This window comes from Saccostrea cucullata, unplaced genomic scaffold (genome assembly GCF_032062105.1).
Source record: "Saccostrea cucullata isolate Sc308-1 unplaced genomic scaffold, CSIRO_AGI_Scuc_v1 ctg12178, whole genome shotgun sequence".
Classification (NCBI taxonomy): domain Eukaryota; kingdom Metazoa; phylum Mollusca; class Bivalvia; order Ostreida; family Ostreidae; genus Saccostrea; species Saccostrea cuccullata.
The window spans coordinates 7,620-18,281 of NW_026923230.1; the positions used below are offsets into that span (position 1 = coordinate 7,620).

General features: G+C 32.8%; 1 protein-coding gene across 1 annotated transcript; it reads right to left on the reverse strand.

Moving 5' to 3' along the window:
- Positions 1 to 399: 399 nt before the first annotated feature.
- LOC134263493 (arylsulfatase I-like) lies at positions 400 to 8,326 on the reverse strand. The gene is made up of 14 exons (XM_062745850.1): positions 8,206 to 8,326; positions 7,921 to 8,032; positions 7,637 to 7,688; positions 7,374 to 7,480; positions 6,572 to 6,678; positions 6,085 to 6,173; positions 4,776 to 4,877; positions 4,584 to 4,677; positions 4,120 to 4,217; positions 3,408 to 3,547; positions 3,159 to 3,217; positions 1,779 to 1,920; positions 1,119 to 1,306; positions 400 to 694 (listed from the first exon to the last, which is right to left on the reverse strand). The coding sequence occupies exons 1-14, from the start codon at positions 8,315 to 8,317 to the stop codon at positions 492 to 494; spliced, it is 1,605 nt and encodes a 534-aa protein (XP_062601834.1). The 5' UTR covers positions 8,318 to 8,326; the 3' UTR covers positions 400 to 491.
- Positions 8,327 to 10,662: the final 2,336 nt, after the last annotated feature.

Below are 10,662 nucleotides of genomic sequence, written 5' to 3' on the forward strand. Positions count from 1 at the left end.
TTAATGCATATCTAATTTTAAAACCAGTCTTACAATGTTAAGTTCATTTTCAAATGTATAATGACAATGTTCAATCAAAGGACAGATTTGTGTAAATTCTCTTCATATTCATTTCTTTATATTTGGAATTGTACTTCAAAGTTTTACTGTCTAAAACCATTTTAACATTTAACTTTGTTCCAAATTGACAAAATTTAACTAGAAACAAAACGAAACGTCAAATTATGCATAGGTACATGTATCAGGTACTACAGTGTATGTAAGACATACCTGTTACAGTATTCACTGCCTGGTCATTCGAATAGAGTATAAAATAAATTGTCTAAAAAATCTTTCCATAGCCAATAACTGAACAAACAACTTCCGTTTGCAATAAAAGCATGTTTTCAAATGCAAGGATTTTTAAATACTTTTCCTTCCAATTACAAGGAAATTAAAAGCACAACAGAATCATGATTGGATATAAGTTTTAATTTCAAAGGGAATAATTATTATGTACAACCACACCATCCGTCTCCCGCCCCCGCGGTCCAGAATCCGTTGACTTTGTTGTTGGCGTTGGTGCACTCATACGGATTCATAGGGCTCACCGCGATCCTCTTCTCAGCTCTTACTTCTTCCTGCAAGTCTGACAGGATATTTTGAATATCGGGGGATGAATCACCGTACAAATTGACGTCTTCGGTGATATCATCTAAAATATAAATATACCTTTTAAAGTTGAATTACTTAAGAGTAGTTTTATTTTTATTATACGCCTATTTCTTAGTGCTTGTGAGTAATCATATTGTTCATCATGGGTCCAAAAGTTCATGAATTTCGTGGGTCATCAAACCCAATGAATTTATATCCTTATAATCAATATCTTTGCATCGGTTTGTAGGTATATTCCAGTTAGAAAGAATGGAAATTATCCAGTAGATCCCCAAGGAACCGGTAAAATTATTTCACCATGTTCACGGAAAAATAAAACAATTTGCTTCATGGACTGGATTTAATTTGAGAAGGGTCACGGTTCTTAAAAACATAAGCTTTCATATCGAGTGGCGATGAAGAAGTACATATTATACGTCAGTATAAATGTACATGTATCCTCGATACCCTTGTGGTGTACGTACCAGATATTTTAAACAGGTATCTGTCAGTAATAGCCCGCTTTGTCCTTTTGGACTTTTTCTGCTTTAGTGCTTCAATAAGCCGCTGTAGAAAATTTCTCTTCTTGTTGACTTTTGTCGCTGTATAGACTATGTCTCTGGATCCAATGTCTCCTTGAACGTATTTCCAGACGTCTGTGCCATTTTGTTTACTACGATGACAAGCAGATTTCATAAAACTATAAAATATATTTATCATTTAAATAAGAAAACATCTCTGCTGAAGAATAGATCAATTTCTGTATTATAAAATATATTTCTAACAGTGTTAGGTTCGAGTTCTACAGCAGAGATCAGTATTTGGATGAAACCGTACAAGGCGAGATCTCGTTTTTTACAGTAGAAGTTAAGGCTGCTCAAAAAAGACCCACTGCTCATGCAATGGGTAAGGAAGCCCAGTACATCACGGCCTTAATTAAGGCAGGTATTAAGTTTACAAAAGTTACCCCTCCCCCCTTTTCTTTGTCTTTTTTTTTTTAAAAACACCTTTCACATTCTATAAACATAACTGTATATTGTGTGTAGACCCATTGTTATTGTGTACCAAATGATGAAAATTATTTTATATGTACATGTGAAAGTGTTAAATTAATAAAAAAAAAAAGTTTACAAAAGTTTACATACATGATTCCAAAGATTGCTGATCTGGTTTCCAGGTCGTCGATGTTGATTATGATTTTAGACCTTGCTGATGCTCCATTGTTCAATAACATCTGAGTCTGGTCCACGCCATCAATGTCCACTAAATCACTGTCTGAAGCCAAATCTGTAGAAAAAAGACGACTACAAATCAAACATAATTGATTCAAAAATATTCAACTATATTTTGTCTTTTGAAAGAAAGTCCCTCCTTCTCCTTATTTCATAAGCCAGACTATCTCTTTTAAGATTTTAAACAAACAAAGCCCATCTTACCTGCTCGATTTTATCCATATTAAAGAAACATTCTTTTAGATACACGAAAACAAGAGCAAGATCCATTACGTATGGGTTCAAGTCTTTTGGATATGAATCCACAAAACTATGGAATTCTTTACCAGAATCTTTTAGAAATATTAATAATATAAGAAGTTGGTACGGAAATTGTTGTGATTGCTGTGCTTGTCGCTAAATTTATTTTTAGAAACTAGTAAACAGACTTTATTTTATTTTCAGTCGTTGGTATAATGTGATAAATACTATGTCATATGTCATTGTAAAGCACCACGGAGTAATAGTGATATTTATTAGTGTGATATAATTTTTAAATACTGTTTCTTGTTTAGTAGTATTATGTATGATTGTTGTATTTTATGTAACGTTATAGGTAGTCGGAAAATAGCTCTCCAGAGCTAATCTTTTTTGTTTGATGTACCCGACTTTAAATAAATATTATCTTATCTTTTCTCTTCGCTTTGTAGACGTCCCTTGATCATATTAATTTCTACTTCATGTAAATAAGAACTAGTCCAGCTGATGCATAAGAAATAAAAACATGTAAGACAGCTTTGGTTGAAATGTATCCATGATTTTATTTAGTTGAACACATATGTAGATTATGAAACATTACATAATGTGTGTAGGCAAATTGAAAATTGAGGAATAAAATCATGCTCCAAACACCCAAATTAATCAAAAGTTTATGCAATATCGAAATACGGTACTTTGGTTACTGTTGTTGGGTGAAAACGCTCTACATAGGTATGGTGTTCCACCAGTTATGAGTTGGGTAGTTCACAGGTAAACTGATATTATCAATAAGTTAAAGTTGCAAGGCATTTATTTATTTGAAAAAGAATCTCTTTTATTAAAATTTCATTCCAAGTTACCGTAGTAATTTGGAATTTGTTCCACCCAGCACATCCAGATTTACACCCCTTTATGTATTCTTAGTGACCTTTAACTTTCAGTCAAAATCATTACTATGATACATCTCTAGGCTACTGGCAAATTTGTTTGCTTAAATGAAGTCATTGTTGGAGTGTTTGATCTTCGTTTGTTTTTCTTTTCTTGGAATGTACTTACCTGCTCTTCCTCCCGCCAGACTGATGAAGGTAGGCAACCAATCGCTTGCGTGAAGCATTCTGAACAAAGTATATATCAGCTATTGTACCAATTAAGTAATAAAAATAATAGATAAAATAATTCACAAAAAGGGACTTTATGTAAAAGTCAAGAGAAACTCATTCTTTATTTTGCATTTGATATTACTTTCCATCAATGATTTTCATGTATCTGATAATACGGCGAATCTTTGCCTAGATAATGTCTTACCCCTGGTTCCTGTAGCCAGACACTGTAAGTAAGTTTTTGCTGTAAACAAATCCTGGGACACGAATTCCTCCCTCGAAATAAGTGCCCTTGGTGCCCTTGTAGGGATTATTGAACCCTCCTAGTTTAGGCAGTCCGCCATTCTGAACACAAAAGTTAACATCTCATTAAATTAATGTATGAATACACCTTTATGAAACAGTGTCTCCTGCAGTTAAGGTCATACATGGCGTTTTTTTTAATAAGTTCAGACTAACTAAAATTAAAAAGATCTTTCTATATGTTTTGTTACTGTACAAAAAAATAGTACGTACTTTCCTGAAAATTACAGAATTTAAATCAATCGCGTTTCATAGATATTTGCGATTTAAAACAATAACCGATTTTTACCGAATCGGTATTAAATATTAGACACGGTTTAAAGTCACTTTTACTATAGAAACGTGGGGATATTTAAGTTCCAAATCGATGAAAAAATTATTTTGAAGGTTAATAGCAAATACTAGTAGTATGTAAATCTACTGTAAATATCGTACTTTTTTTTTTAGCTCCGAAACGCCATATATAGCTTTAATATCTAATAATCATTGTAACAATTTACATTTTACTTATGATAGCATTAAAAAATACATAATTTAATGCATTGCTCTTAAAAATGGTTAATGATTTTCGCCATTTTATTATTATCAATGATAACACTGGTGTTCAAATATACATCAGAAGTGAAGACGATGATGGCGTTTTCCAGGAGTCGTAACTTTTCCAGCTCGGCGTGAAGTTCACCAACAGCCTGGTCTACCGCTGTTACCATAGCTACAAAAAGGTTCTTCAATTTAATTTAAACTACCGTAACGTACGATAAAAAATCAAACATCTGCATCCCATTGGCCTTTAAAATTAAATATGTAAAACTTTATCATGTTGATTCCGATGAAGCTTTTTATATCAAAGACATACGTACGTAGTTATGATCGATTTATCAAATAAGGTCGTTTTTATTTATCATATTATTAGGCATTTGAAATGTCCATTAAAGGTCATGCATGAAGTAATTTTTTAATGTTAATGTTTTCTAATTGAAAATATTACTTTTAATTTTTATATTTTAATGGACTATTGGGTCCATTTCTTATTTAAAGTGCTTTCTTAACGACAACCTAAATAAACGTGTAAACCAACCATAAAATGTGGATCTTTCTGTGGTGATCGTCGATCCATCTTCGTCCGTGTACGTCCAGGTACCGGGATATTTGTCCTTTAGAGCCTGGGGTGCCTAGAGAGGTCAAACTGTGATGTTAACATTTCACGACGCTTTAACTTTTCTCCAGGTTTAATTTTTTGTGTGGTAAATCGTGTTGACACAATACATACCAAGAGAGGACTGTGGGGAGCCTGGAAAGCCAGGTACATAAACAGTGGCTGGGAGCTGTTATGGTTTTGTACGATGCTGATGGCTCTTTTTGCGTATTCATACTATAAAAAAGCATAACACTTTAAAATAAGTTTTTAAGAGCAAAGCTTGCATGAAATCCTTGTTGTTCCATGTATTTGTTCTCGGTGCAAAATTGTGAATTTTGATTCATTTTTAATTAAATTACAACCATCATGTTTATTCTAATTACAGAAAATTGCATGTACATGAAAAAAGAAATAAAGACGTATCTGTACTTATTTTGTCAAAACACGATTGATGAAAAAGCCTGTTCAAGAGAAAATTGCCTTACTTTTCGTACTACATGTACGCATCTGGTGTCGACACTCGCCTCTCTCGAAAAGAAGAGAATAAGGATGGCTATTCAATGAATTTAAACTTAATCACACTGTACATGGAGGTCAAATACTGAAATTTTTCAACTATTGCAGGGAGAAAGAGAACTGAAATCTAACGATTATAGGAAAACTTGAAGTAACCCGGAGAGTAATAAGACTGATTATTAACTATACAAAAGACCAGAAACCAAAAGCAGTGATACGCAACTAGAGTAAACTTCTAACATTACGCAGACAGCAAGAGGGCAGAAAACTACAACAAGGGCTGATATTCAACTTAAAAAACTTCACATCTCGCAAATTTGGGAATGAAGGCATATCCAACTTTATACACTTCAACCATCCCACAAAGGAGGATGATGTATAACCAACTACAAAAACATCATTTCAACAATCCCAAATTCAATTCAATTCAGTTCTTTATTTCCTTATGCCATATGGCAAAACAAAGAAGGAAACTGATTATTTAAAAAATAAAACTTCGTCTCAACTATCTTAGAGGGGAGCAAAACTGAAAACCTCAATTATCCCAGAAATAAAAAAAAAATTGATAATTCATAACTGAGAGAAGTGCAGCTCATCGAAAGAGGAAGGGAAAAGGAGTGACAATAACAGAAAATTATTACAACTATCCAATAGAGAAAGAGGATTGATATATCCAACTATTTACTCCATAAACACTTCAACTCTCCCAAGGAGGAAGAGAATTAATATTATCTACAAAATACATCAGAGGAGAGGAGTGATGATCAACTACAGAAAATCAATTATCCCAGCGAGTCTGTGCTCTTATGTTTTAACCTACCGTAATAAATTCAGTTTCCACTTTCTTGGGACTATTCATCTACCGTTAAATATGCTTCTAGTGTTAGGGTTTTCTAGTGTTGTATGTAATAATTCAATTACTTACCGTTGAATATCCATCTTCATCCTCTTGAGGATAGTTAGGGTTTTCTGGTGTTGTTGCTGTTAGGTTGTCATGGAAATCTTTGTTTCCCCCTGAGTAAGAGATATAATATGTGTACAGACAAGGCTAAGACAAAATAATGTTAAAATTCATTATTTAACTTATAATAACTTTTTTTTTGGTTTTATGATGTGATCAAACAAATTGCTTAATCATCATCATTTATGAAACCAACAAATCCTACAGTTATTTCTTATATAAACTTGCTCTTGGTTCCTTAAATTCAAGTTGTCAAACCTCAGATTACTTTCCTCCATCTGTTTATTTGTTTATCTGTCTCTCCTACCATGCACTTGTTTTATTTTTTAACAACGTCGAACAATGAACAAGTAGCTTTATGCAGAAATCAACTAGTTTTATAACTTGTAATCGTATTTCAGACAAAGAAATTTAAAATATAAATACAATAATTTAATAATTTCCTCCATACCCGCTGTATAAGTGTAATAGTGCTCTCCGCCGCCATAATACCCATAGAACGAGTTGAACCCTCGAAAAGTTGGTGTCACTGCCTCTTTACAAAATCCTAGATGCCATCTAAGGAAAATATTAAATAAATCATATTAAGCTTTGTCTGTATTAACATTCTTGTTGATAAAGAAAACTAGGCTCTTGGTATGAATATTCTAAATGTATAAAGGTTTTATGATTACACATATACTCGTATTTGTTCAAACGACATAGCTGGTAAATAAGTATAAAATAACAAAAAAATATTTAAGCCAAATATGACATAACTGATCAAAAAATATAATTTCAAAAAATACAAAATTAAGTAAAGAAATAGAGTTAATACATTTAAATTAAAACTTTTCATACAGTTCTGAACACGGAGAACACCTCGTTTCAACTAATAATACGATTTTATCTTCTCTGTAATGTGTTATTTAAATCTTTTGTATTTTCTTCCGAGTCGGAGAAAATTCCGAGAATCCAAACTAAATTGTGATATCGCATGATAACGCAATTGACTTTGATTTTGTCATTTACGGAAAAGTTCTATCTTTATATGAAATAATGATACAAATAATAATTAAGTTCTTATAATTTTAGTCTAATAATTTTCATTGTACATACGCCATATATGGCTTTAACAAAATCTAAAAAAATAAAACATTAATTTTTCAAACATGTATTTTGTTAATTCGAAGCATGGCTTAAATTTTTACATTTTAATTTGATGAAAAAAAGATACGAATTGAGGAATGTGTAAAGATAAAAAAAATTCTTACTTTCCAATCATATGAGCTGCGTATCCATAATTGTTTGTGAGTTTTTCTGCAACCGTCTTGTATTTACTCTCTATATAAGCAGGTTGACTGTTTGCAACGACCTCATGCTAAATGAAAATTAACATGAACTGAGAAATGTTCAGTAGAATAACTTACTGATTGGTATAAGATACAGGTATCAACCATTGTATCAATGCACTGGGTAGAACAACTGAGTGTTAACATGAAATATTTTGCTATACAGAAAATACCGATGCTCTTACCTGGAATCCTGTTTTATGGGCATATCTTCCTGTCATGAAAGCAGATCTCGAACTAAAAGTAATTTTGAAAGTACTAAAAGTAATTCCACAAGAGCATAGTTTTTGAAACCAGAAAAATAATCAAGAATGTTCACGTGTTAATTTGTTCCCTTCATTATCATTAAAATAAAGATTATTGGTCAATTCAGCAAAAAATCTGTTGCCTTTTATGGCAAATGTATGTCACTGGGATATCATATGTCTAACGTTTACTCCATTTCAATCAAAATCAGCCTTGGACTTACGGGGTACAGACAGGGTAGACGTAGTTAGCGTCCAGTATCACCCCCGCCTCTGCCAGACGGTCAAGATTAGGGGTCAGGACTTCATCATTGTTGTATCCGATATCGTGATTACCTGAATGGAAAATTTTTTTTTTATTGAGAATCAATAGATTCAATCAGTTCTTAGGTTTTTGCAATGTGCAATTTGTTTCTTTTAAACCGTGAGGGACTAAACTTGTCAGTAGCTCAGTAGAACTTTCAATCGTTTTAGTACTTTCATGTTCTTGATAATTTGTCTTTTCTTACCCATATCATCAACTGCAATGAAGAAGATGTGAGGTTTCTGATTCGGAGCCCCTTGTCCTCCTGTTAGACATAAAATCAGGAACCAGAGAATGATCCACTTTCGCACGTCCATGATGATTTCTTAGTTAAAGAAAAAGGCAACTTAGAAACATTTAGATTTTCTTAAAAGGTAGATGTTCTTATTCTCTGTATCAATAAAGGATACTTTTGTGTCTCTCATGCTGCTTCAATGATAGTCATTATTATTTTATTTTGATCGTTAATATTTCATCAGTTTTATTCTACAGAGGGAAAGTAAAACTTCAGAGTAGCATACATAATTGAAAAAAATTAAAATGATTTTTGTGCAATTTTTGCTTACCTGCTTTACGTTATGTTGTCCGAGAATCAACTAGGATATTTAAAGTTTCATCCTTTCAGGTCAATCAAAACAAGATGTTTATACTTACTTCTTAAACTTTTCGTGACACTGAGTTTTTACAGATTCATAGACCGTTTCAAATACACCATGATTTTCTTTAAATTGAATTGATATATATCAAAAGTAAAGGTTTTGATAAACATGTTTCATTATTCTTAAACTATTTTGAATTAGCCTTGTACAAAGAAGCTACCAATCATTAAAGCTGATGACTTTAATTAAACCTCATATTAATTCTCACATCAGTTAATAAACAATGCTAATCTTCAGTGAAAATATCCTACGACTTACAACTGTGTTACAGATTGTCTGGGTAATCCGAAAAATTTTTGAGCACTTTAAGACTGTGACATATCTTACCAAAAATTCAGACGTTTGCTGCCCACATATAATGATACATTTACTGATCGTAAACGTATGGACTTTTTTTGAGAAGTTGATGATTTGTTTTAAAAAACACCCCAATCTCCTCGGGAAGTATTAACAAGCCATCAGCTTCAAGTCTCTACGAGTATAGAAAATACCTTTCAACTATTGTCGTTTACTAATTATTGAATTAGAAATTCACATAATGAGTACACGACATTTGTCGTGATGAAAAATTACAAGATTTTAAATGTTCAACTTCATTATAATTACTGATTTGTTATTTAGTTATTTTTGCTGCTTTTTATGATAATTTTTATGAAACCTTTCTGATCCTTTATTTATTCAGCAAGATATCTTACGTTCCACGTGAATCATTTTGAATTAATCAAATTATCAATTGGTGTTAAACAGAGTTAATCCCATAAAGTAATTTTCATACCTTGACCACGACAAAGATTTTATAACAACGCGGAGTTGGAAATACGTTACTCTCCACCAGTAACGTATTTCCAAACTCGGCCTATGGCGCTTCTTATCCCAGTGCTTCCAATGCGTTTGATAAGGGATCGAACCGTTTTACTTTATAGGCAGAAATAAAGATGTTCAAAACAACTTAGGATATTTTCTGGATTTATTTTAGTATTTCTTTCGACTACAGTTTGGTCTTGACGGCACGGCTGTCCGTCTCCAACTGACCAAAAAATAACAAGTTTAAGTAAAACAAATTAAACACAAAGAAGAAACTAGTGCTAATTGTAACGGGGACCGTTACAGATGTTCCCCAAACGCTCCCCAACTCCCTTTTGGTGCCATATTCCCTATAAGCTTTATTAAATAAGACAAACTCTACGCATTTGAGATTTAACAACGTTTACCCAGAAGTGTACCAATTTCATTCAAATTCTAGCATTGCACGCTTGCGCATGTGAATGCATGTGCGTAATGACCATACAATCTTGTCTTTACAATCTATAGATTTTAATATACTAAATATCAAAGTATTTAATCCAAACGTATTAAAAAATACGCTAATTCAAGTGTATTTTTGATTTTACTCATTTCACGTGCACGCACGTGCTCACATGAGCATGGCGACCATACTTTCTTGTAGAAGTCCATTACATCTATCTATGTTCTAAATCCCACCCCGTTTGGTTGAAAACCAAGGGAGTTATAGCTGTTCAAAGTTTCAGCCAATCAGATTGCAGCGCACGTACATGCACGTGTATGCATGTGCATGGTGACCAGTAGAAGTCCATTATATCTGTCTATGTTCCAAATACCATCCTGTTTGGTTGAAAACCAAGGGAGTTATAGCTATTTAAAGCATAAGCCAATCAGATTGCAGCGCACGTGCATGCACGCCTTTTCAAAATAATTGCTATATATCTTATTGTAGGATATCCTTATGCATGCCTATATTTAAAATTTCAAAAGGATTTCGTCAAAAAAACAAGAAAGATATTGAGACTTTAGTTTCAGCCAATCAGAGCGAAGCGCACGTGCATGCGCGTGAGATCTCGCTTTTTTGACCATGTCATCTTGTCTATGCTTCTAATATATACTTATAATATGAGTTTCAAAGCATATCATCAATAATTTAAATAGTTACGTCTGTATCAATTATATTGGACATTTCTCGTGTTGCACGTGCGAGCTCTTGCAAG

What these genes read in the sequence shown, in the direction of transcription:
- LOC134263493 (XM_062745850.1), bottom strand. Translation starts at nt 8,317, where the DNA reads ATGGACGTGCGAAAGTGGATCATTCTCTGGTTCCTGATTTTATGTCTA. An exon ending in ATGAAGATGGATATTCAACG is followed by an intron (nt 4,878 to 6,084) that starts GTAAGTAATTGA and finishes GCTTTTTTATAG; the next exon opens with TATGAATACGCAAAAAGAGC. An exon ending in TCTGGCTACAGGAACCAGGG is followed by an intron (nt 3,218 to 3,407) that starts GTAAGACATTAT and finishes TACTTTGTTCAG; the next exon opens with AATGCTTCACGCAAGCGATT.